The 27,764-nt window shown below is 42.2% G+C and overlaps 2 protein-coding genes across 6 annotated transcripts in view; both read right to left on the bottom strand.

Annotated features, from left to right (window-relative positions):
• The window catches only part of slc25a21 (solute carrier family 25 member 21), a 109,328-nt gene extending 90,463 nt beyond the window's left edge, over positions 1-18,865 (bottom strand). For 2 of the 5 annotated variants that reach the window (XR_012766866.1, XM_075448713.1), the window contains exons 1-2: positions 18,726-18,859; positions 18,539-18,626 (exon numbers count right to left, since the gene is read on the bottom strand). Coding sequence is in view for 4 of the 5 variants with exons in the window: in XM_075448713.1 (XP_075304828.1) it covers positions 18,539-18,608 (70 nt within the window). In the remaining variant the exon portion in view is untranslated. Of the gene's footprint in view, positions 1-18,538; positions 18,627-18,725 lie in introns of all 5 variants that reach the window. The other 3 variants (XM_075448714.1, XM_075448715.1, XM_075448712.1) reach the window with 2 other exon arrangements.
• Positions 18,866-22,118: 3,253 nt separating this feature from the next.
• Positions 22,119-27,764, bottom strand: part of plekhh1 (pleckstrin homology domain containing, family H (with MyTH4 domain) member 1) — a 39,394-nt gene continuing 33,748 nt past the window's right edge. Inside the window, exons 26-30 of the mRNA XM_075448093.1 lie at positions 27,004-27,146; positions 26,010-26,139; positions 25,789-25,872; positions 25,042-25,188; positions 22,119-24,400 (exon numbers count right to left, since the gene is read on the bottom strand). Coding sequence (XP_075304208.1) covers positions 24,248-24,400; positions 25,042-25,188; positions 25,789-25,872; positions 26,010-26,139; positions 27,004-27,146 — 657 coding nt within the window. The 3' untranslated portion in view covers positions 22,119-24,247. The remainder of the gene's footprint in view (positions 24,401-25,041; positions 25,189-25,788; positions 25,873-26,009; positions 26,140-27,003; positions 27,147-27,764) is intronic.

Below are 27,764 nucleotides of genomic sequence, written 5' to 3'. Positions count from 1 at the left end.
AGGATTTTTTTTCTTTTCTGACTAGAGGAACTTGTGTTGTGGGTAGCTTCAGTGTTACTGTGGGTGGGACCCAGTAGTGTGGGTCCCAGTGAAAAACCATAAGCGGCATCTAAGTAGCTTTAAACGTGACAATAAATTTTAACAAATGAGTTTAGGGAAAAAGACCAAAGCAGCACTTTCTCGTACTAAAGCGACTTCAGGTAAGTCTCACATCTGGACATTTTTTCTCTGTTGTGAACATATCTAACACAATAAATGGAACACAGGAGAAGGGACAAAAACAAGGGTAGCATCGTGTGAATCGTCAGAATGTGCAGAAGCGGCAACAGGCAGAAATCCACTGGGTGCTAACAGGAGTGGGATAAACTAAACAGTGTTAGCCAGTTTATATCCCTCAACTGCCTTAAACAGATCAGCCTGAAAGTGCCCCAATGTGCCTATTTCAGTGTAGATACCTCTGTCTGGCCCCAAATACTGCTGGCTCAAAACAATTAAACTTGGAACTAGCACTTTAAAAAAAACAAAAAAAACAAAACAGCAACCCATCAAAAGCAGATGAAAAACAGCACACTGCTGCTCTCTTAAACATTGCAATCAACAATGTCTTGCCATATGGGCTGACTCAACAAACACCAACCATCTCAGCAAATTCCATTGTTGGTATTGTTTCGGTCTCACAGATCCCAAAATTAGAGTTGAATCGATCCACAGTTGCACAGTTGCATTAGTAAAGTACATTGTGGTGGTGCATTCAGAACTGACATTGCACTCAAAGCGGTCCCAAAATGATTCCGCCACCTCGGGAGTCGGTTGTTCCTGCACTGCAGGGAAAATAGAGAGGTTGAAAAAGGCATTCGCTCCATCTCCCGCTTGCACCCACATTCCTGCTCACGTTTCCTCCCACAGACTCAAGATGGATAAATCAGTGAATGATCAGATCACCCATGATCAGACTGCACTGATCATGGGTGTGAATGCATTGGTCGAGCAAACCTTCATGTACTGTATACAACCACCGTACACCACATAAGCCTCGCATCCAGTGCTTTCGGGCCCTTTGGATGCTGGATGAGGGAAGAATGGTGATGAAGTCCCCCACGAAGAGATAAAACAATGCCAAAATAAATCTTGATATGCATCGAACACGCCTTTTGTTAGCTGCCCAGGGGAGAGGATGAGCAGTAAATTTCAATCATTTATGTGCTTAGACAGTGGAACACTGGAGGTACTCAGAGGTTAATTCAAGCTGAACCAGGGCACAAGTTGGGGGGGGGGTAAATCATTGTCAAGCCTATGTGAGGCTGAACATGTGCTGGGCCCGGCCTGCTCGACTCAGCTCTGTTCTCTGTTAGCTGAGACTTTACAAGTTGAAACTGTGACAATGCCGTTCTGTTTACAGCATTGTTGTGTTGGCTGTGTTTAGGGGTTAATGAGTTGCAGATGAGGTGTCAGGTATGTTTCTAGGATGAGGAAGTAACAGGGTGAGGGTGTTAAGCAGTGGATATGTTGAGAGGGTCAAGTATGTTGGATTGCAAGACTCATTCAGCATGCCAGGCACTAACGATGAGGTCCAACACACAGGCTCGCTTGGCTCTAATGCAGATATTACATTCAGCTTTTTAGACTGCCTGGTGGAAATATTCTCAGTCAACTGTATATCAGAGGAGGAAGTAGAAGGAACAAGTGTATGTATAATTGTGTTACTTTTCAAGCATACAGTGTGTGCAGGGGTCAAAGGATGCTTAGAGCATAGCTGGCAGGCTTTACAGCCTCAACTGTTCTGTAATCTAATTTCCTCACGTTTTTCTGTCTTTATTCTCAAAATATTCCTCCAGCGGCAAAGTCAGCTAAAGACAAAAAGAAAGAAAACACGTAGAAGGAAAAGAATTACAGAAGGAAGCTACATGAAAACAACACGTGGGAAGGCTCTATGGATTCATGTGGACTTCAGTAAACACAGATTGTATGCCATGGACTAACTTTAAGAAAAAGAAAAAAATTCAAATCTGTCGTATGAGGCTAAGAAAAAGCACAAACATCTAACCAGAAAACTTTAAACTAATCAACTTCAGACATTTTAGCTAGAGAAACTGTCTGACAATGACGGATTAGCATGCTAACGATCTAATTTTCTACAGATATGCCGCTGACTGTTTAAAACAACGGATGTGGCCACCAGATCTGAAACATTAAGCCAATGATGAAGCATCTGAAAGTGCCACACCATGGAAATACCTCTGGGTTCACAGACATTTCCAAATTTATCAATCTTCTTTCATAAAACAGCAAGTTACAATATTTTCTCATCAAGTCACTATTGTATTATTTGCTAGATTCATACCTTTTCGATTGATGTGCTGGTGGTCCTTTTGAGACTCCATAAGCAATAGACATTAGGCCTCAAATTCTGTTCGATACTTTCCTGCTCCGGCCTTTTGTTTAAATACTGTCACTTCTGGTTAAAAAAAACACAGAGTTGGTAATAGCTAAACTTCAGCTGTATAAAACTGTACATACACTTCTTACATCCAGTCTATAAAAATATGCTTTTGCATTTCATTAGAAATTATACTTGATAAGCTAACGTTCAACATAACTCCAGCCAGAGTCCTGGCCAGAGCATTAGATTTGCCCTTATTACGACCCTGAAATGTCAAATGAGAAACTGGTGGAAGCATGCCCTGGTGACGTCTCAGTAAGATAAGCTAATGTTGCTAATGTTGTGTTTTCTACGGCATTGTAACGAACAGAGGCGGTTTGCTAACTTTGTAGCTTTTGGGGGGGGGGGGGGATTTGTACATTTGAATGCTTTTGATTTGAAAAATGCAGTATTGACTGTAGTTAATTGTATCAAGAAACAAGCAGGCAATGAAACTTTCCCCTAATGGCCATCTTTTGCAGTTGACCACATCTGTCAGGCTGAAGGGGAGGGGCTTAAAAGCTGCTAATCCTGTTTCATCATGAGTAAACATAATTTCATGGCTGACTAGAGTCATATTGTCTGTCCTAATTGGGCTGGAGGAAGAAAGTGACATCTTTTCACTCCAGTGGCCCGCTCCCCCCACCCCGTCACATCCCTCTCCCCAAACTACTCCATCCAGGTTCAGCCGCTTGCTTCCTGCCCTCGACGCTCGCTGCCATGATGAATGGGCCCAAGCTCCTTTCAATTACGCCCAAAGTGCGAAGACGCAGGAACAATGGAAAGTGGCCTCAGCAGTGCAGCGCAGACCCTCAGCATTCTTCGCAACAATTTAGTCTAATTAGCATCAACTCCTGCCCCATCCATCATACTCCTCAAGAAACATAAACAAACTGTCAGCTCTAGCGTAACAAACAGATCGCCCAGCTACTTAGCACAAATTATTCTTACATGAAACGCAGCTTCTCAGGCAAACCCCCCCCCCCCCGTCCTCCTCGGGCCATCTGGGGGAATGGAGAGCTATTAAAATTGAAGACATATGTTTCAGTCAAGTCAACTCTCTGGAGTGCAACAGTGGACACAGTGACACTTCCGTCTGTTAGCCTACCTCTGATCGGCTGGGGCTGCAGGACTCACTCAGGACTCACTCGGTGGGGAGAGGTGATCAGAATCTGCGCGTGCATGCCGGTGTGTGCACGAGCATCATATCGCATTTGTGTACAGTTTTGCAGAGTTTGCATAAACAGCACAGGGATGTGCAAAGGAATATAATTAGATGATGTTTGAACATGAGGATCTCTGGCACAAAAACAAATTGCTGAGACTTTTTAAGCTCAGCAATATAGCAGATAGTTGAAATGCGTCACAGAATTCACTGCTTCGTCCTCTTTCTCTCTGTAATATTAATGGCTGCCGGCAGACAGAATTTGAAGTCGGGCACAGAAAGACATCAATGTCGCTTTAAATATCACATACAATATATAAAGAGGATTTTCCTGACCTGAGTCAGCACAGTTATTATGAAGGACCAAAGAATCCCAATGTGACTTGCCCGGCATTCTTTTGGAGGCACAGACAACTCAAATGAGAAGTTTATACAATCAACACTTAACAAAGCCAAACACTTTTTGATCCCGTTTAAGATTTAGTGTTTGATTGTGCTTTAAGTGCCCGTCCTACCCGCCCAGGAAATGCGGTAACCAAATTTAAAAACATTCCTTCTGTCCAGAAATCCCATTCAAGACACACCGCGGTTGCATTAAAGTGCAATTTAGTGCATTCTTCTCACGCTTATCTTGGTGCTTACAATCAGATACGAGGCCAATGACCAACAAATGTAAATGAATTAGCTCAAATTAACTAAAAAAATTAAAAAAAATTTTTTTAAAAACCCAGGAAAACAGGATGCAAATAGGGGCATAGAAAAAAAAAAAAAAAAGAAAAAGTGAGCTTCTTTTAGAGTGACCATGTGCTGCGTTGGACCTCCACCAAGTCTCCTCCGTAGAAATAGAAAAAATAAAAACTCTCCCACTCCACATAGACCATGCTTAATTTGTCAGTTTTCCATTTCCTTTTTGATGTTCCGCAGAGTGTGAAATGCTTCGCTAATTATCAAGGAAGTTTGGCAGGCGTGGGCTTGTTTTTAGAAAGCTGATGGCCAAGCCTCACTCATCCCAGCAAAAAGAAAGAACTGTGCAAACTCTAAATGACAAATAAACCAGGCCCCCCCCCCCCCACACACACACACACTCGGTGTTAACAGCTAAAAATGTTCAACAACATAACAAAATGGAACCAAACGAAAACGTCAGCACCAGCACTCATTTTCCCTCTACTGCTGTGGCAAGAAGTATCTCAGCCATGGGAGCAGAGGGAGGTTGCGACAGGCAAATTGCAAAAGGAGTTGGACGGCTGGCCAAGGTGAGAGTGGACAGTTATTCCAATCAAGCTAATTCCCTGCAAGCCTCAGAAATTATGTCATCCAGGCTTTGCTCATTAGAATTCTTGTCGGGAGGCCAAAACTAATTCTCACTGAGTCGTGAATGGCAAATATGAACTCGCCTACTTTTGCTCTCTCCCTGCAGCTCTGATGAAGATGCACGCTGCATGAAGCTATGGAAGGAAGGGAATTGGCTTCACCAGAATAACTAATGAACGGATTACATTTGTCATTTCGTCAGCTCACTCCGACTCAAACTCGATTCCCCGACATGCAGAATGAACCCCACCTCCCGCCGCCCCCGCCACGGTCCCACAAAGACAAACTTTTTCGAGTAGGATTTTCATGCGAGCTTTCCGCCCGTTTTGTCCCTGATGGGTATCACTCACAAGCCGTTAAGCTCTGAACTGCTCTCTGGCCCTTACTGTCAGTGCCGTGACTCAGCTCGCAGGAGTGTTTCTCAGATCGAAAGCGCAAACTGGATCAGAAGAGAGCGGGATGGTGCCAGCTTGTGCTCTTCTCTTCCAGCCAGCTGCCCCCTCCAAATCTTTCTGGGCTCTCGTTGTTCATCTCGCCTTCTCTGTTCAGCTCTCTTGTTCCCTCTTCGATGAGTCGCCTGCAGTTTCTGCGGCACGGCCAGTCAGGGCGAACAGCTCGCACCCTTTCATTTTAGTCAATAAAAAAAGGTGAGATATGATACAATTAAAAGGTGATAATCGTGTTCATTTTTCGCCCTCACTGCCAGAATTATTGCTGGATCATTTTCCGCCAGTCCTTTAACTGAGCCATCACTTTATCGCCCCAAATCCCAAAATCGAAGATTTCAGCCTTTATGAATCCCTGCTGTCTGTGCATCTGGTAAAAAGAACCATACAGACTTCCCTTTCCTAAAAAGCTCATGTGTCCTCTCGCAAACAGCAAAATTACCTTCCACGGTCACCTTTAAGTATTTGCCCCTTTATCCCTTAACGTTACCTTTGAAGTGCAGAGCCACACAACTGCAACCCATTGTGGTGGCTTAATATTTATAAAACAGGGCCCCGGGTATCTTAATGGCCGTGAGATTACAGCAGTTCTGTCATTTTGTGCTATGCTCAATACTGACATGAATGTTCTCCTGTGAGCTTTGTAGGCTCGTGGACCAGAGCAACTCTCCAGTCACAGCAGTAATAAGTAACCTTGAATCATTTTTTATTTTTATTTTTTAAAAACGGACAAATTGTCTCTGATCGTTTTTGATCAATCTCACGGTTACTGTCTTCTAAAATCGTTTTGTTCCAATTATTGTTCATAACAAAACATTTAGCGTGATATTGAGTGAAACAAAGAAAACAGCTAATTCTTACACTTGAGAAACTGGAAAAAAAATGGATCATATATACAATTTGGCATATTTATGCTTATAGAAAGTTGAATTCATTTTCTACACAATAACTCATTGGTCGTGTTTCCATCTGCACGCTTTGAAAAGCGCGTTGAACTTCATTGTACAATCCTCGTCCTCTTTTGTGCGATTTGATGTCTCCTTGTGTGAAAGACAAGAGTTGTGCAAACGTAAATAAAATTAAAAGGAAAAAAAAAAAAAAAAAAAAAAAAAAAAAAAAAAAAAAAAAATCACCGAAATTAAATCAAGCCACAGGAACCAAGTTTGTTTTAAAAGCTCCCGTTTTGTTATAGCTGTTGTTGTTGAAAAACTGACGGCTTATTTCATACTAATTAAGCCGACGGTACCGTGTGGGTTGCGTGTGTTTATGGACGCACACAAACATTGTCAAGCCGCCATAAAGAGGCTGCGGGGGAAAGAGAAAAGAGAAAAAAAAAAAGCAACAAACTCCCTCCCTGATCTTTCATATGGTTTAAAAAGTGATGAAGCTGACTAAAGGATTTCATGCACATAAGCGCGCCTGCCTGCACAGTGAATCGCTCCCTCTGCTGACCGTGGCGGGAGAGCTGCCGCATTCAGGTGCAGTTCATCTGGCAGAAGTTTCAGAGGCCTGCCTCCCGAGAAAGAAAACAAACCCTGATCTGCTTCCCCGCGAACGGCTCCCAGCGAGCCAGCCAGCGGCCCTCCGGGAGGCTGTCCAGCCACTCCGGCCCCTCCGGACCAGGATGTTTGGGTTAGAAATGACTTTGCTACTCCCTCGGCCCTTCTCTCTAATTGCCCCAAGGGTAATTACCTTGTCTCCTTTCCACTTAAGGAAAACCAAAAGCCATAGTATTACTGTGTCAAGTAGAAAGTTAGTTTGCAAAATCAGTGATATTTTCATAACCATTATTACAGTTAGAATAATAAATGTATTAAATCAGAAAGAGTAGGTGATGTAAATATCAATGAACTACTAAAATAAAGCTTACTGACAACTGGCGGTCTAATAAGGGATCTCCTTACATCCTCTTGTTTATACAGCAGCTTAAGAAAAAAAAAAAAAAAAAAAGACAGAGGGACTGCGATAAAATAATCCAGCAGAAAATATTCTGCTAACATAACGTTTCCTCAACTAATCACAATAAAAACTAAATATGCAAAACCACAGTTGTCTGTGTATGATCACTCAAGACGTTTCCTTCGATGGGGAAAAATAAAATAAAAAAAAGGCCTCAGTTAAATGCTGGATATGGGGGGGGCTATAATCGCATACGCATGAGCGTGTCATTCTGCCTTCCTCAGACTCAGGACTGATAGATTGGTGCAGAGTACAGTTTCTCCCTCGGGTGCGATACATCAGGCTGCAGCGCTCCAAGTACCATTATGAACCACACCCGAGAGTACCGCAATTCAGGAAAGACCAGAACACCAATGGAGCTCTCGAAAAGAGTTCTTCTTGTGCGGTACAGGCAAAGGCGGAGGAAAAGTTCTGGACTGATTCCCCACTAACTTTTACGTCTCACGTGCAAACCTGGAAACACAAATAGACGTGGAAAAAAAAAAAATCTAAATCACAACATGAGAGATATGGAAAGAAATGGGGGGAGGAAAAAGAAAAATCACCTGCTCCCTATACATAAGCAAGAGATTAGAGGTAGTGTTGAAAAGTGGTTCAGCTTTTGTTGGATTCAGGGTCTCTTTTTGAAGACGTTAACGTCAATGTTTCACTATAGAAACAGCTGTCAGCCTGTGTGTTCCTCCGAAGCTTGTGGGGAGTCTTATCGAGAAAGCATCTGTCAGAGCCTGTGATTACAGAGCGGTCCAGCCGAGTGCTCGCGCTGTCGGACCGCTGATAACTCAACCTTCCAACGTCCCGCTTCTCGGCCACCGCTTCTCCCCTGGATCCGCTTCAAACGCTTGCAGAGCTGCCGGGCCGGGGCGCTCTGTGAGGTCTCCGTTCAAACCAAACGCATCTCAGTGTGAACTCTTGTTTTAAAACTTGCACGGACCACAGACACAGAAAACTCAACGTGTCACGTCTGAGTCATAATTTGGATCTCAGGGCGGGATGAAACAAATTTCAAGAATCACTGTGTGCTGAACGAAAGCTTGGAGGCCTCTCAGGACAAATGAAGACAGCGTTTGCTGGTAATATTAACATTTCCAGTGATACCTGAACAAACTGCACACAGATGTGAGGTAATTGTCTCATAGTTTCAGGGTTGCATGTCTTGGTGGAAACCTTGCATGTGCAAGAATCAGCAGTTACCCACCCTCATATCCTCATGTTACCTTAAGTCCATGAACTTCTCCGTGCTTTCCTGGTAAAAGTGCCACTGGGAAAAGAACAAACGCAACTCATTGCATTAGAGAGGCAGATTAAAAAGCACCACTGTGGCTCTCTTCTGCCCTCTAGTACACCCGAGTTTCATATTCATAAAATATTTGGATTAAAATCTCCTCTAAAAGGCAAAACATTTTAATCCTCGTTAAACAGCTGTGCTGCAAATTAATGCCCAAATTTTAAAAGCCTGGGTTTTTGTTTTTTTTTCCTCCCTAATTTGCACAGATGTTTTACGCTCTCTGTCTTTTTTCTTTATATCAGAAATCAAAACCAGACTATTTAGAACACGCTGCATTGTCCTCAGGTCGCAGCCTCTCCAACAGATGAACATTAACACGCTAACACAATTCCCTTTTCAACACCTGGCAGCTTCTTTTAAATCTCTCTGCCTGCTCTCCTTTTCAAACAAATTGAGGAGAACTGGTGCATACCGCTCACCGTTTTTTTGCAGAAACTCTTTCCAGACGGTGACATTTATGTCCGCTTTGATTTCACTGCGGACTCTTTGATTTCAAAATGATAATGAAATGGTAAACAAATTCCAAACATGACCTTTCATTTAGTTTTGTTTCTCTTATCAGTTTTGTGGGGTTTTTTTCCTCATCCTCTGCCAGGGTCCTTCTCCTGAGTATGTCATCCTCCAACCACTCAAGATCAGAAATAATACAAAGTGTCTATAAATCTGAGCTTCCCTAATTAAAGCCTTGCCCCAGGGCATGAAGCAGGCGCAGCGTATATCCTCTGAAAATGACACAAATTGGCCCATGAGCAAAACAAATTACATTATGATTACTGCACTGGCCCAAATGCTGTTCATCTTGATAGAGTTAACCCAAAAAGTGGGTAAGCCTGTCTCCCAACTGTAGAGCTAAAAGGGGAGAAAGAATTACAGTTTTTGGCCAGGGGGCTTACTGGTAAAAACCTGTGTTGTAAATTTCCAGCTCATCAGAGAATCACAGGGCACACACACACACACCACAACACACACACACAGAGACGAGACTTGAAACATCTCTATACGCACACACACAGAAAAACAGCCATGTAATTCAGGGTTTTTTTAGTTTGTCCGGTTTTGTTTTTGTTTTTTTGACAGTACTTATTTATGTTTATTTATATGTCGGTGCTTGCAGCGGGAGCATGAAGGGCTTGTAATTACTGTATCTGAAGTCTTGTATCAGATTCAGTTGAAATAACAACGAGGTTGTCTCTCTCTCTCTCTCTCTCTCTCTCTCTCTCTCTCTCTCTCTCTCTCTCTCTCTCTCTCTCTCTCTCTCTCTCTCTCTCTCTCTCTCTCTCTCTCTCTCTCTCTCTCTCTCTCTCTCTCTCTCTCTCTCTCTCTCTCTCTCTCTCTCTCTCTCTCTCTCTCTCTCTCTCTCTCTCTCTCTCTCTCTCTCTCTCTCTCTCTCTCTCTCTCTCTCTCTCTCTCTCTCTCTCTCTCTCTCTCTCTCTCTCTCTCTCTCTCTCTCTCTCTCTAAAAGAAATCTTAACACAAAACAAAAAACTATTAAACAAGAGATCAAAAAAAAAAAAGGGAGCATTAGGAACACATCCAGTGGTTACCTCTGCCGCAGCAGAGAAGGCCCACACGTCTGACCTGCTACCAACTGTGGCTACGAGCTACGGGGCAGGAGGTTAAATGCCCAATTCAAAACTTTTCAACACACGTCAGTGCTCATAAGGAACAAAGTGTTGGAGGATAAACAGAGGTCGTGTTGTGGCTCTTAAGCGGCTAAGTTGAAATTTACCAAAAGAAAAAAAAAGAGAAAAGAGAAAAAAAAAGCTAAGTTCTCGTGTTTGTGTTGACTCGGATCTGCTACACACACACACACACACACACACACAGACCAACTAAAATAACCCACTTCCTTGCATGTATGTGCATACATTTCCACCCACAACGCACATGCATTTATATCCATTTTTCTGGCATATAGGTCCCACTCAGACGCACGGACACAAACGCACGCACTTGACCATTCTGTGGCACGGAGACACGCCCACACACACATACGTGCATTTCCTTAACACAGATACATATTCCACACACTATGCAAACTTGCACACGTGCACACAGCCACGCACGGCCCGCTCTCACAACTGTACACGTCAATTCTACAGGGTCGCTCTCTTTTTGCCCCTTCACTACTTAGTCTAAGTGCTCAATTAAGCATAGCTTGTTGAGCTGATTTCCCTCCCACTTTTATTATTGTTGCCATGTGCTGCACTATGTTTGCCTTCACTTTTCGTCTGCCATGGAATTTTTGAGTGATCTCAGCGGTTCATTTACATCCGTCCTCCTGCTAGTCCAGCGTGCTGCTTTTTGTCTGTCCACAATAACGACTCGTCCTGCAGCCATGCAAAATGCTTATGCGTCACACAGCGAAAGATGTAGAGGATCCTTGTGATCTCCTCGTTAGCAGAATGAAATCATGCAATGGTGCGATGACATGGGCCACTTTTTGCGCCACAATCTAAAATTCGGCCCCCGCTGAGCTTTCTGATGTGCAGCGCCCTGGTTTTAATAACTGGTACCTCTGAATAGGAGCCAATGATCCAGAAAAAAAGCCTCCCATGTTGAGTAATCACAATTATGCAAAAGAATCTGCTCTTACCATAACTGTATAATTATTATTATTACAAGAAATTGCATGTATGAAAAATGTGCCGTGTGTGTTGCCACTCCATGAGATTAATAAGAGACTGAGCTTTCAATTACAAATACACAAAAGCCCCATCATCACTGTTTATACTGACTCTACAACTGGATGTACTTATCTTGTTGGAAAGGCCACATCCTACATCACTGCCCGATTAATATCTTTCAAATAAACCATTAAATAACTCAAGCAGATTTCCATTTATAAAGCCGAGTATCCCATAATGTGATTAGCAGTAAGTGTTTTGCATGCATTAATCTTCCTTTGCCTTGACTACTGTAAAAAACTCAGGTATCAGCGAGCGCTCCCTCTTCACACAAAGGGCATCATCATACCAGCCCTGTGACTGTCTCCCTGCACTGTTTCCCTGCGAGGTTTCTGGATAGTTTTAGAATCTTACTCACCTTCAAAGCGTTGAATGGCTTTGCCAAACACGTTTCAGATCTACTGACCTTCTGCACAGGGCTCAGATCAGTGGACTGGGTCCTGCAGGTTGCTTTGGTGGATTTTATCCGTCTCTGCCACCTCTGCATACGTGTCGTTTAGCCTCATAATTCTACCTGTGTTTAATTGTATTTATTGTACTTTATTCTATTCTTTTTTTTCAAGCAAGAAGGTATTGCTGGAATTCTTTATTTTTTCTAATCAGCAGGGGTCATCATACTCATGGACCACTTTCTGAGTGCAGTTTCAGAAATCAACCCACCATATATCGCTTTGTTCATACACTGTTTGCCAAATTAGCCTATTATCAGTCAACAACTAGATATTCGCTGAACATTTGGGAGCTTATCAGCTTTTTAAAGTCCTTAAATGTAACATTAAATAGCTCCAACAATGTAATATTACCCATAATAACGCCATCGTGTCAGAAATGATGCAGCAAAACGTCCCACTGAGTACGCACGCGCCTCTCTTGGCTTCCTGTCGAAGTGAAGCCGAGCGCGCGTGTCCGTTTGAGCTCGAGCGGGTCCGTTTCGTCTTGCCAGGACTCATTTCACACGAGCCGCCTCTGCGATAACAACACCCACAGCCCTAAAGCTCGGCCTCCGTAGGTCCCACGAAACTCCGCCAGTGAACAGTTTTCATCAATCATGTCATTAAGATAACGTCGCGAGCGCAGCAGGGGCTCATACATAACGTGCCTTTCGTTTCAAGTCTAGGTTCAAAGAGCATTTCCGTGACACTGCTCAGCCAACTGAACGATAAACGTCTTCAAAATATTCAGACAGGCCCAAAAGAGAAAGTCTCTTAAGTATATTGCAGCTTCTTAATGCTGAACAGTTTACTTCTAACTCTGACAAATGTTTCGGCAACTTTTTTTTTATTTTTTTTATGTTCCTTAACGATGAAGATTTACTTGTCTTTGGTTTCCTCCACGCAGGATTGAGGGTCTGATGCAGGTCATTTGAAAAAGATGCAGCCTGCTTTTGTGCAAACTAAAACTTATAATATAAGAATTTAAAATAAGATTGTGTTTCTGGCGCTCCGTAAACTTGAATTCAGATTTATGAGGCGGGTCTAGATTAAATTAAAATGAAAAATAAATAAGAAAAAATAAAAAAAATATTTATCCCAGTAATTATGGAGACAAATGACGGAGGACCTCGCGTCGCTGTAACACGTCCTAATATCTGCCTTGAATAGTTTTGTTCAAGGAAAAAAAAATATATATATATATATATATATATATTTTTTTTTTGTTACCCCCACGTAACTTTAAAACATCCTTTAAATTAACATAGACGTCGTCATAAAACGTGCTCTGTGAGGTTGTGGACAGCCAAATGGAACGCGGCCGCCGACGGAGGCACGAGCTGAGGTTACACGCGCAGATCCTAAACGTTTTGTGCGCGTAACGGAGGCCATGCTGTGTCTATACGTGCAACAGGAGAACATTTCGTTAAACGAATTGGAATGCAAGCTTCAGAGAGCCTCATTCCAATATAATAAATCCAGGCCTAAAAATGGCGATACGTCACATACAGAAGTTATGCGGCAGCGTTTACGGTTTCATCCCTAACATTTAACGCCAGCTAACCTCCCGAATTTTCAATCCATTTTTGGGACGTGAGGCATTTGCGTTGAATTAATTGAACTATTTAACATGATTCCTGTTCCCATTCACCTAATTTCTTATGACACTGTGATCATTCACATTTACCACGGAAGGTAATTAGTTGACGGAGGGGATAAATCTTTTCTGTTTATTTTAGGATTGATTTTGTGTGTTGTCATTTTTCCCACTTTAAATGAGGGGTTACTTTCATTCAAGCCTGCACACCCCGCAGCACACACTTTCCTTCCCACAAAAACACTCCAAATAATGCCCAAGATCACCTCGGGAACATGGGAAGTCCATCAGTGGGAACGCGCATTTTCTCTCATGTTTACGAGGCTGACAGAGGAGATGCTCTGATGATAAATCCTGGTCTTGTTGGAGGACGGACGTGCACAGAACAAAAGACACATGTGTCCGGTTAAGTAGCCATCCCTCAGCACGGCCATGGCTCATTTTAAACAAGCCATCCACAACCCCATCTGTGGACATCTGTCTGTCAAGGATGGAACCAAAAACGTAAATGGATGTTATTCAATGCGAGCCAAAGCACATATTAAATATGAGGCATGGGAGCCTCCGTGCGCCCTAGACTGAGACAAAAAAGATGGGAGGCAGAGGGAGCTGATTGAGAGGAGCAGCCTCATCCAGAATCAACATTACTTCAAACATGAGGTCATCTAAACATCTGTCTACAACATGTCCGCCAGGAGTTCAATCAAAGCCCCTCCGAAACATGTACAATTGTTTCTGGAAATAAATATTAGGCCTAATTCGGCTGTGATTGGTGCAGCCGCTGGGGGATTGCGGAGAGAACAAATATGCACTGCCAAGTGCGGTCTCTGTCAACGGATAACCCCCAGCAAGCACGCATGGGGCGCACAGGCGGCACCACAGTTTCCTTTTATTTGTTTGATTCCCTCTCACCTCCTTTCTTCCTCTCCTTCATTAAGGCTACAATAATTTATTTGTTCTTCCCCGACTGATTCCGGGTCCGGTGTTTAAAAGCAATTCAATCAAAAAGGAGCCGCGGAGCAGTCAGAGCCGGGCTCTGACAGTCTGTGTGTGTATGTGGGGCTGCGGCAATCACGCGCGGGGCGCCTGTCTCATGTCGTCACAGTCCATTTGCTGGAGACGGATCGATTTACTCATGGAGTTTAAAAAAAGCATGTAGCAAGGAAATAACAAAGGACTTAGAGAACACATTACAGCCAAGATCATGTAACTAGATAGATTAGCCGTTTCTAAATTTGTTTCTTTCTATATTTAATCATAAGGACTTGTCCCTCATCGGTTTTAAAAAAAATATTTGACCCCACTTTCGTTTCTGAATTCACCTTTTAGATGAATCACAAGTTAGGCTATCCGGTTATTTTTGTAATGTCTTTTTCAGAGCGCAAACACTCCCCAAGACGATACGCAGAGCAGTTTTGAATCACTCTATATCCAAAAAAGTAATTAAAGGAACCTCTGAAAAGTCGCACACACACACCCGTTTCCCATGAAATGACATACAGCAGGCATCTACCGCCACCGTGTGGACGACAAGTGCTCTGCACAAAGTCTGCACTGCGGAATCAAACTGACAAAAGGCAACAGTTTTACACAAATGTGGAAAATGTCAGCTCTTTGGAAGTGCACTGATAATAACACCGGCAAAACAAAACAAAACAAAAAGCTGGGCTACACATTTCTTAGCTTGGATTTGTTTCCTCAACTGACTTGTTATTGGTCTGTAAAAATGTCACAGTGAAGTGGTTTCTAGAATTTTTCCCAACCCCGAGATAAGCCACATTGTCACCAAGTGTAATCAATAATCTCGCCTTGCTCTGCAAACATTTAAAACGTTACTCTCACACACTGCAGCGCCTTGTCTCCCAAAGCGACGCTCACTCGCGGCCCATCCTGACAGAGAAATGGATCTCAGCTGGAGCGTGAACCCCTTCAACAAGCAGCTTTCCCTGTAGAACGTAAAAACTGCGATCAAATTACTTTGCGGGGCACCGAATGCAGACCTCCCCACCTAAATCACATTTAACATAGGCCCCGTGACCGGCCTGCACATAAATTATCTCTCTCCATCCTTGTTAACAGGAAAATCAAGATGAAGAGGTGGCGGGGAGAAACACTGAGCCTATTCTGCTCAGGTACAAACCTCTGCAAGCTCTCACCATTCACGGTGAAGACAGATGCTGCAGGATGGGAGTTCAAGACAGGAGCTTGTCAGACCCAAGAGGCTTGTGAAGTGATAACAAGATGGCTCCATAAACCTTATATGCGATGTATCGGTGGGGCAAGCAGCACTAAAATACTGTATGCGGCACCCCAATGTTACATTAAAATATCGCCGGCTCATTTTATGCGGAGAGCATCAAAGAAAGAGTCAAAGCACTCTGCTTATTGATGTTAATTCTGTATGCGCGCCTGAGAGAAAGAAGTACAAAGAAGGAACTTAAACTGTTTCAGATATGACTGAGTGGTAATCTGTCTGAAATACGAACTGAAAGTAGATCACTGCAACAAGGTGAGGTTCAGGTCATTTAAGGCCTGCAGGAACCTCAGGAACATCTTAGGCAACCCTTTAACCTCTCAACCCCTGGAGACATGAGGCGTCCTTTAAAAAAAAAAAAAAAAAAAAAAAAAGCCATTTAAAAATTTTAAAATGCAACCTCTTTAAATCTGATAGTTTTTTCTCAATAGTGTTTGCTTCACTATATAATATCTGAAAATGTCCTTTACACCATGTGTTCCTCGACTGTTTCCATGGGATTTTCTAAAGATCAGATCAATTGAATACACCCTGAAGCTAAATTAGTCTGTATCAGGTCTTTATGTAGACAAAGAGACCAGGAGCAATCTTCTTCTTCGCAGATCAACTTGTTAAGGGGCGAACACGAATGGTGCTCGGCACAAAAAACACGAGGAAAGAGTTTTCTGGTCCACACAAATGCCGGCTCGTTCTCCTGGAGACGTCAACGCTGCGCAGAAACAGTGTTGCTCTTGCTCCTTGTTCCTGAACGAGGTAGAAGAAGATCATAACATTCCCGTCACGTTCAGTCGAGCGACCGCAAAACTGGGCACCGCGGTCCACGCACAGGAGCACATTCCCCAGAAATGCCAAACTCGTTTATGCTGCAACGCAAGTTGTCAAACTGACTATAAAATATCAAATTTGTGGGAAAAAAAAAAAAAAAAAGATAGTAAAGACCTAAATAGTGAGGGAAAAAAAACTCTTTGAAACAAACAAAAAATATGTCAAAGAAATTATATTCTAACATCCATCCATCTACACTGAAAAGTCAAATATATTCAGACATTAACAGGCTCTTACAAAGCAGCTCTGTTTCTGCTCTGCACTCTTATGTCGCGTTACTTCTTTCACGAGTGCTCACACACACACAAACACACACACACACACACACACACAGCAGGGGAGCGAGCTGGACGGTGTGTTGTGAGGTAGAAACCAAACCAACGAGGACATGGGCACCGCCGAAGCACGACAGAGAGAAGTGCTACCAATGCGATAAACACAGAATTATTCACGCAGTTGGTCCCAGGAGCACCACGGTTAAGGATTGTAAAGAGAGTCGTGAAGGCGGCCGATACAGAATGATCTGGTTGGGAGCAAGTCGCTCCGACCGTCCCTTCCTTAAGCCATAGAACGACCATCAGTTGCAACGCCCTATAAAACGTGCATCCGCTGATCATTATGTTGAGGAAGACCTCATGAGAGAGCATAATCGCACAATGAAACTAGTTTTTAAACAGCCTGCGACATCACAATGGCGGAAGGATTTCATCCGTCTTATGTAGTCAATGCTGAGGCTCTACATCTGCCGGAGCGTTTTTGGTTTGAGTTTTCACGATTAGTCTCTCGAGCAATAATTTACCCTACAAAAAACAACTGCCGTGAAGTTTGTCCCTCTCTCCACTGCGGCTCGGAAAGATTGGACACTAGCGTTGCAGTTTATCTGCGTGCGTTCATGTGTGGGATACAATCTGTGCAAGACGATTAAACGAGGCAAACTTTGATCAAGCGTTTCATTCACCCTTCACACAGGTTTACTGTTCAGATCATCGTTCACTTAAACGAATGCATATGTTTTTCGCAGCCAATCCTGACCTTCGGGACTGCTACGTTAACTTTTTGCCTTTTTCAAGGCTTCCATGAGTCTGAAAGGTGCACTCCTTCGAGGCAAACAGTCCAAATATTTCAAGCACGATCCTCACCAGCTGTGCTCCATTTCTCTGTCTTCGCTGCGTCACTCAGTCTCAGATAAGGTGACTTGGAGACATGTTAACATGTCGAGTTGTACATTATTAAACTGAGTGCAGATGGTGAGAAGGTAACAGGTTTTTTTTTTGAGGGGAAGATTAGAGTAGTAAAGTAAAGCAAAAACTCATTAGATTTCATTTCTGCTCCCTTCCTGGTCAGACAAAGTGACCGTTTTTGTTCATTCCAGGCATGTAGTGTTGTAAGAAACAGATACCAGTTTGATGTATTGATGTTGATCGGGTGTAAATGGCTTTCGGTAACTGAAGCAGCTACAACTTTGCTGCTCTTAAGCAGCACTTTGGCTGCTACATTGTGCACCAACCCAGCTGCCTCGTCTTTAACGTCACACGACTTAAATCCACTTTGGATTGATAGGACAGGTAGGTCAGATAGCCAACTGAAACAAAAGCTGTCAAATTGTTCAAATAATTACCCAGATTTTACAGTCACTGTCTCATCATGAAATATTTATCCTACTTCACTGAGGCTCTCCATAAAATTGCCACGTCTGAAAAAAAAAAAGAAAAAAGATCGACAGTATAATAACAAGACCGAAAGAGGCATAAACTGGTTAAAAATATATATGTATATGACTCAGGAATCCCTCCCCGGTAGGTCATCCATGAAGTTACACTTTTACGCATGCGTGCAGCTGAGTTCCTGAGCGGGCGCTTCTTCCGTGGAGCACACAGCTCCGGGTGGGAACCATCTCGGTGAGATATTCAAAAATCTTTGGCAGAGCAATCGAAACATCTTCCTGAGGGCATTGTTATTATTTTTTTGTTGTTGTTGTTCGCAGGTGCAAATACACGTCTGAACGTTTTTGCACCGTTTTACCGAAACTCTTAGAGAGAGGCGAAACTATGCATTTTAAAAAATTACTAAACATGTAACTGCACGCTGTCAGAACCGTTGCGTAATCGGGTAAGTTACATTTGTAGTAATGGAATTGGAAATGATACTGAACTTACCAGCGGATCCACCGGCAATAATCTGATGAGAAGCTTCTCGGAGCAGGCTCCGTTGCCCCGTGGGTGTCATTTTATTGTTAAAAATGTCCTTCCAAAGCAAACATGAGAGCAAACCGTTGTCAACACAACATTGAAACTACTGGGAAATGGGGTTGTCGTGTTAACGCCATGCTTCGGCGCCACATACCTGTTCGTGTCTTTCTTCGGAGAAGGTGCTCGGTTGAAAGTTGGGTCGCGGGCTCAAAGTTTGGAGACGCAGCACGCGCCGCAGAGAGTAGCAGCGATATGTCTCCGTGCGCCCACCAGGCTAGGCTAAGATAAGCTAAGCTAACATGGAGTCAATTACCTCCACTGAGCTGCTGGTTTAAATTTACCCTCATATGGCCTCACAATACTTATGTGAAATGTCACAATATTTTTAAAGCAGTACAGGGTTACCTACAGCTGACTGTTCAGTGGTCTATTAAAAGCAAACAATTTGTTTGGCACGGAAATTTATTTAATGTCTTCAAACTATTGTGAAGCCTTGCCTGAACCGTACGCTGTGGCCTACAATAATGCGTGTTATCGAGATAATAAATTCAGGTATTCCCAAAATAACTTTTTTTTTCTTTAATATTGTTTACCTTTTTATTTTTCTATTGAATGCCTACCTGTGTGCAGTGGAACTATATAATTTGACATTGTCAGTTAGTTGGTCAATTATTTTAATTTGTCAGTAATTAAGCTGCAGTATGTAGGCTATTTCAACACTCCACAAGTAATTTGCTTGATAACTCGAGCTGACACTTAACCCTTTTCATGTCTAAAAACGGCTCTTTTACATAACACTCCTCACTGTAACTCAATCAGATATGGCAGATATCTTGTCCTTTGAACTGCAGCATAGGCCTATGCCATATTAATCCATTTAAAAAAGATAAAAATGAAAAATTATTACTCCCCCAATGACACCTTGATTCGAAAAGTCAATAAGAAGCAGCTGTTTTAGTTCCTCAGTGCTGCAGCAATGAGCATTGAATTACAGGGGGGGGGGGCAATAGGCCTACAGTTGGGTTCACCTGCATAGCTCAAGTTTCACTCTCATGGTGTATTCTAAAATTGAACTTAATGTTCGACATCACAGACTCACTGCAGTAAGACCTGTGCAGATGTCATTTGATGATGTCTGAAGCTTCTTAGTGAATTAACCCCCTCTGCAGCAGAGGGAACTCTCAGTCTTCCATTCCCAGGGACGTCCTCCTGAGGCTCTGTTTTATCACAGTGCCAGTTGTTTTTCAGACTGTAGCTGTAGAAACTCTTGAAAAGTTTTACATGGACTGACCTCACGGGTTTCCAAGCAATGACAGATTTTCGTTTGTCTATACTTTGTGTCATTTGATTCTGTAGAAATCAGCAGTATTGTTCTACAGAGTATAAAATGGTTAAAAAAAAAAATCCCAGTGGTAAAAAGAGAAAATATGGGGAATTAAAGTAAATGGGGAAACATTCGTCCTCTTAATTATGATAGGTATTACGTGGCCCTTTGTTAAACTCTAAAAACTGCTCGACAGTCCATAACCTGTTAAAACTAGAGCGACTACGAGAGAAAAATGCTGGATAAGTGTTCGTGCAGATTTAAGAATGTAATATGTTGCGAGTATTACACGTCAGTTGACATTACTTTGCAAAATTGACTGTTTAGCTTCTGATATTTTGCGCTTTTACGTGTAAAATCGGAAACCACAGAATAAATCCTTTGCCCTCTGTGAAATGAGACGCAATTTATTAAGTTAGTTATTCAAAAGCTGCATTTCAGTTCACACGCATCTAATGTTGAAACCTGGATTGTTTTTTTTGTTTTTTTGTTTTTTTTAAAAGAAAACGATAAAATAGTTAAATTGTTATTGAGGAAGTTGGGACAGTTAAACCAACGACGTGGAAAAGCTGCCTAAAGCTCAGACGAAGCGTCAGTGCTGGAGCGTCTCACGATCGGGGGTTCATTTGCATCAGGTCAACAACATCATTTGGTTAAAAAGGAAAGAGCATCCCATAAGGGTCGAGTCTTTTCTCACAGTGTAAGGATTTTATTTATCTTTTTAAAAAAAAAAAACAGGGCTGTAAATATGCACATTTCCTTTTAGTTTTTTTTCCAGCACCGTTTCTCTGTCTCTCCAAGGATAGTAAAGTGTGTGCATTCGTTTTTTATATTGCCGATCGTAAAAGAGGTCACACAATTACAAGATGTCAAACTGGGCCCTGACAAAAACTGCAAACATCTGTCACTAATTTATCAGAGAAGACAACTGTCCGATTAAACATTTTGTGCAATTAAATGAATTAAATTAAATTATGCCCCTCATAAATGAAAATGTCTTTTTTTTTTTTTTTTTTTTAAGTAATTATCCTGAAAGCTCTTGAGTGAGAACAGGCATGCTTAGTTTAAATTACGCATGTGTGTGTCCCTCCATATACACCAACTAAATATTGCTTTTCGAATCTTGCTCCTTTCGTTCCTCCCACAAAATCCATAACAGAAGAGGCAGCCAGTAAAATGCTGTAAGGATTTACTGCGAGGGGTAACAAAAGGTTCATCTGCGCCACAATTCTACAAACTTTTCCTTTAAATTCAGCATGATTTAAACTCCTATGGAGCATGTGGCTGGGATCCACATTGCAGTGTGGAAAAGGGGAAAAAAAATATATATATAAATTTTCTTTGTTGATGAGAAATGAAAGCGCGCAGAAATTCAGCAGCGAGCCCTGTAACGAGCATTTCATTCTGTGCAAGCGCAGCTATGGAACAACAAGAGCTTTTTAGACAAGCTATAAAAACCTTGGGATTTACGGCATATATTTGGCAGGAAAATGCCATTACCATTTTGACCCCCCTGGATAAGAAAAAGCAGAACAGCTTCCACCCTTACAACCTCATCCCCAGTAAAACATGTATACAGGGAAGGCTGTGTACAACCAGCACAGAGGGTAACTATTTAGTTTATGGACAGAACGAATGAGAAAAGACGCTTTTTTTTTTTTTTTTTTGTGACAAAGTGTGTAAAAGCAGTGCTCCCCCCACCACCACCCCCAAAAAAGGAACTTCGAGCAAGATATGAATTTTGTTACGTTTGCATGAACTCTGTTCTGCAGCGCTTACGGCCAAAAAGTTATTTGCGAGGAAAAGCCAATCAAAGTCTCATGTGCAAAAAAAAAATGCCAAGAAAACAAAGTTGAGACACGACAACAAAAAAATAAATAAACCATTGAAAATCTCAACAAGTACACGTTGTTCAAGACGGTCAATGTTTGACTCGTGTCTGAAGCAACAAAATTTACTAGAAAAATGCGCTCTGCTATTAGAAATTAAACTACTGGCATCACTATGGCGCCTATCGGTGGCACATATTTTACTGGCTGCATTAAAAAACGTTCCGTGGAATAGCATTTTATAAACAGAACTCATTACGCTGAATATGAATTATGACTGACAGCTGAATAACAGCATCTGGCATATGTGCTGCCGTCCACAAAGTAATAAGCAGGCAAAGATTCAGAATTTAAAAAAAAAAAAAAAAAAAAAAGCCAATCAAACTATTGTACCATTTATTTCATTACGACACACACACACACACACACAAACACAAGCAACATGAAAACACAATCGTTTAAACATTCGTGGCACACTGTAACCAAACAAAACAGTCTCTGCTCTTTAAATTACTCGGCCTAATGACACAAAGCGGGTTTTTCCCCCGTGAAAACGAAAAGCTTTTCCTGGAAGCAACAGCCCACGAAAGTGTTAAAGAGAAAATAAATAACTAGTGTGAAAACAAACGAGACAGTGGTTTATCCATAGCAGTTCAAGTCATTCGAATATTTTTGGTAGCTCTTTTTAAAAAAAAAAAAAAAAAAAAAAAAAATCTTTAGAACGCCGTGCAAGTGGTTTTAGTATGAATATGTCCTGTATTTTAACAGAGAAACGCTGTCAGAACGTTTTCACAGAGGTCGCATACATACAGTTCCCCACTCAATACTTTTTCTATCCTTTTGTCTTATTGTGTACCCAAGTAACATTTCATCAATAGCGAATGAGAGCTAAACTGTTGACGTACTTCCATCTGTTCTTTTGGCTTTAGGCTACACCAGTGAGCTGAATTACTAATGGTCTCTTAGGAACCAGCAAAAAAAAGATTGTTCAGTACATCCCTCTTATTTACTGAGAAATTTCCATCCCCGACATTATGAAGAAAGCCAAACTGTTTCAGAGTAACCGACGGAAAATGTATCACCAAATGCTTCAGCAGTCGTCCGTTGTTAACGACAACGCCAGAAATTCACTGGTTTCAGCCACTCAAAGGAGAGTCGTGACTTTGAAAAAGCAAGAAGAGCATTTATTTCAGTTACTTTTGGTTTGTTGAGGGGACTTATTATGGAAAAATCCTTTTTTCCAGTGTTTATGTATATTGGGTGTCTGAAGTCACGACTGACTCAAAAACTGCTAAGAACTATGTTAGCTGCTAAGAACTATCCAACTGAACACAAAGGAATAGGGTGACGGGTAAGGCTCGAGGTTCTGGAGTGGATATGCGAGGAATAACGACGCCGACTTCTCAGCGGTGTTGTTAAACTGTTCGCCGGCCGTTCTGCAGTGGCCATTTTAACAAGTTGAGCTGTTCGGCGAGCATGACTCGCGACGAGTCTGTGCCTAAAAGAGATCAGTAGCCTACCGGCTGTTCGTGGTCAAATGCAGAAGAGGGAAGAGTGAGCATTTGAGAATAAAAACTGCCAGTCAAGTATTTTTTAAATCTGTATAGTGTGTTGTTTTGAGCTCTCAGGCCATTAGTTGCATTCTTGTTCGTACCATAATAACACGGCCCCATCTCAAAAGAGGCAACCCCTCCGAGGAAGGAAGGGGCAGAGTGGAGCTGAGCGGGTCGCCCTGAACCCCTAAAATGATCTGCTTGAGCAGAGGTGTAAATAACCGGAAGCACAAATGTCTGTTATTTTGACCGAAGCATATCACAGAGGTTTCATTAAGACCTCAGGAAATTATGTCAGCTCGTGAAAAAAAAGGCACAATACGTCTCCTTTAAGTTGTCTGAATAGACCTGGAGTCAACTTAAAGTCTGGAAACCTGTCATGGACACATATGGAATCGTTTGTGAATGAACGGAGACCATAATCATTATTTTGTTAGTGGGAGATTTAAATGAGAGTAATATTAGATTGAGACTGTCATATTAAGACACTAAAGTCTTTAAAAAAAAAAAAAAAAAAAAAAAAAAATTGTACTGTCACTTCCCACATTAGCCCCTTTCTAACTGGGCAATACCGTGAATTAAACATTTTTCTCTACTTGTCTGTAACCTGTGATCCATGATGAAGAATTACTGTGACACACAGCTGAGGTTTCTCTATGTGAGGAGTGGCAGCCAGTCCTCCATCACTGCGATACATCTGAACAGTAATTCGAGGCTCCAATTTGAACAAATTAAAAACAAAGACCAACAAAAAGCTGACTAGAAACGCTCCTCTTGTGAAATGAATGGTCTGACAAGACTGATTCTGCCATTTCTAAATGTCAGTCTTTACGTAAAAGAAAAAATAACCTCGGGAGTGCCTGTACTTTAAGACTAAAAGAAAATCAATTCAGGATGTGCAACCCAGTGCACTCCAGGTGAATGCAGACCAACAGCAACTGCTGTCATGAAGCCTCTCCGTCCGTGTTCTTCACAGTAGCGTGGGGCCCTTGGTGGTGTAGTTCATGGTGGGGAAGTGTCTGCTGTCTACATCCCAGTGGCCTTGAGGCTGGTGGGAGGCAGATGGGAGGCTGGGGTTCCAGTGGTTAATGTAGCTGGCCATCAGCAGGGTGAGCTCCAGTATCTGAGATGCAAGCAGAACGAGGCAGATCAGAGCGGGCCTGATGGCTTTAACACTGCGATTATGAATGCATTTCATTTGAGTCCGGGGAGGTGGAAACCCAGATTTGCTCAGAGAGAATGTGAAAACCTGAGAAACTCAAATGATCTACGATAAGGAATGAGGTTACCACCATTAGCATCACCTTCAGCAGTAACACGACCCAGTTTTAAGGCCCCACTGAGATTCTGGGGCTAAAATATGAGAAAATCTGTTTTCCTCATTAGAGTTGTGCAAAAACAAGGGAAAATTCAGATTTTCTTCCTTCATCTGTATTCATTTCATTTCCTTGAATACTCCACCCAAATTTTATTTTTCCTCTTAGCTGCTGAGGTTTTGAAATCAGAAACTTTTGTCCTTAGACTGGCTCAAACACCACTCTTTAAAAAAAAAATAAAAATTATATATAAATAACTGCCCCCCCCCCACCACCAACCAAATAGATTATCATTTATTTTTCCCCAACATCATCTTTCCACCTGAAAACTGCAAAAGTAAAATGTGAGATTCACTGCTTTCGATCATCTAACAAACTGTACTGTGACAACTTGATACGACTCGGGTTTTGAACTAAACATTTGTTCAGATGCACACAGGATACTCACCTTGGGTTTAGCGATTGCAAAGACCAACTTCTCCACACTCTTCTTCCCAGCTCCAGGCTCCCTCTGCTGGCTTGTTACCACCATGAAATCTTCACCACAACCACCAAAGGTAATCACCGACTGGTAGGAGTACGTGACCAAGGTGTGCTGAGAAATGAAGGCGTCACCAGTGTGAGATTTGCAGAGAAAAAAAACGATAGGGGGAAGCGTGTTCAGATTTGACGACTGATCCTGGACCAGCATGGGATTCATTTGTGCTTCTCTCAGTGGTAAACTGAATATGATGAAGAGTGACAAGAGTTTCCGCTTCATTTCTCTCGCTTACATTCTGAAAGCAAATGAGCAACGCCGTGCGCCAGACCAAAAAAATGAATTGGATCAAACATGGGCTCCTGAAAATTACAGAGCTCGTGTTAACATAGCTTACATGCTGGAACTGCTGTCTGTCAGGGTTAAATATGTCAAACTCTGAGGCAGGCTCCTTTTTTATTTTCCCTTTTGAATTTCTCGTTCTTGAAACGCCGCAGAATAAAAATAATCCCAGACCGGTGGGTCAAGACAGCTCCGCAGCTGCGGTCTACCCAGCTGAGCAACGCAATTGTTAAAACCAACCTCGGTTTTTCAGCTTTGAGGTGAAACGGCTTCAAATGTCTGCTAAAACAGATTTTTCTTAATTCTAAGTAAACAAAAATGTTGTTCCGTTTTCCCACACTTTGTGGCCTTTCCTCGACACGGCTCGAAACTTACCATAGCGTTGTCCAGGACGCACAGTCCGTCCTCACCGACTGCCAGCCGGACCTGGCTCTGCTCGATGGGAGAGGGCGGGACAGGCTGTGGATTGTGGGGAAACAAACATTCTTTTACAGACGTTTTCCTCCTTGCTTTCAGGGTATCCTTCACCATCTCAAACTGTCCCAGTGTTGGGATTCAATACTGGGAAACATAAGAGGTTGCGAACTATTTTTTACCTTGGCACTGACGAGCTTGGCTCCAAACAGGGGCCATTTCCGAGCCACGGTTAGGTATATTCTCACACACTCGGATGCGCTGCACCCACGAAGCATTGACCACTTAGTGGCTAGACGCTCGGTAAGATCTCTGGAGGGAGAAAAGGAATAGTTGTGGGTTCTAAATGCCTTTTATTATTGGGGGGCCTAGCAGCGAAGGCACCCATCGCTATTGTAGCTTTTCTTATTATTGATCAAATGAGGCATTGTTTGAATCATGATGAGTCCAATGGATCAATATGACGTCAATTTCCGTCTGATTAGATTTTCCGCCATTTTGAATTTTATAAAAAACCTTCAAAAAGCATTTAAGGTCACACAGATTGTCCGATTTCCACGAAACCTGACACATAGAATCTTCAGACCAAGCCGCAAAAAAGTTATCATCTGGACTTTTTAAATTTTGCTTCCGTTTGCTCGTAGCAGCCAATGAAACTCTGCGCCGACGTGCAAACAGGAAGTGAGGCCGTATCTCTGCGATGCATTGATGTATCGATACATCACATACATTTTTTTTTTAAATGACAAAACCTTGCTAAATAATCTGTCATCTGACCACGATAAGGCAAAACTGATCCAACTAAACAAATCTATACCAGTGTTTCCCGCAGCGCATTATAGTCAAGGCGGCCGCCTTAGCAAACTCACACTTAAACCAAAGTAATAATGCTTTGCCAGGCTCAGACATTAAAAGACAGCATTGATAACATTGAATTGCGACACCTACTGGTTGTTAATGTAAATAGTTAATAATGTAAATAAAAAAGTGTTACAGCTCTTAAACAGCTTCGTTATTGCTCTAACAGCCCCCGTCCCATTCAAAGTACCCCCCCCATTCCAAGTACTCCCCCACCTTGACTAAGCAATTTTCCTCTGGGAAACACTGTATACGAGGTAATACTGTCTTCAGGTTCCAGATGAGGAAAATGTGGAGCGACTTTTCCGTTAGTTTTACCTGAGCTGCTCTGAGCTGCAGTCCTGCTTGTAGCGTTTGGGATAGAAGCGCTCTAAGGATTGCAGAAGAAGCAGCTGAGATTTAGACTGAGGAGAGCCGGCGGGGGAGGAGACGCCTGATCGCTCCAAATCACCATGTTCGACCTTGGGGAAGGAGAACAAATCAAATGTCATGCGTTTTTATTTTTTGTTACTTTTCTAAATATAATCTTGATTTAATTGGCAAAAATATAATAGGCAATTTTATTTATAGAGCACAATTCATACACTGGGCAATTCAAAGTGCTTTACAGCTACATAAAATCACAAGAAGGCAATAAAACCATTAAAAAGGAATAAAAAAAATAAAAGAAAGAAATTAAAAAAGAAAGAAATTTAAAACCCATTAAAATAATCATTAAGTAATTAAAAAGTGAAGAGTGCAGATAAAATACTTTCAGGTGTCATATGCACAGCTAAATAGAACTGTTTTCAGCCTGGATTTAAACATTCTCAGAGTTGAGGCCTGTCTCACATCTTCTGGAAGACTGTTCCAGATTTTAGGGGCATAAAACTGAAACGCAGCCTCACCTTGTTTAGTCCTGACTCTGGGCACCAGCAGGAGACCCCTCCCTAAGGTTCTCAGAGCCCGAGTTGGTTCATATGGCTCTAACATGTCAGAGATGTACTTTGGCGCTTGACCGTGAAGAGACTTGTACACAAGCAGAGCTGTTTTAAAGTCTATTCTCTGAGCGACAGGAAGCCAGTGCAGAGACCTGAGCA

Source organism: Odontesthes bonariensis, chromosome 17 (assembly GCF_027942865.1).
Source record: "Odontesthes bonariensis isolate fOdoBon6 chromosome 17, fOdoBon6.hap1, whole genome shotgun sequence".
Classification (NCBI taxonomy): Eukaryota; Metazoa; Chordata; class Actinopteri; order Atheriniformes; family Atherinopsidae; genus Odontesthes; species Odontesthes bonariensis.
The sequence above is the reverse complement of the archived record's forward strand: the minus strand, read 5'-3'. Positions and strand labels throughout refer to the sequence as shown.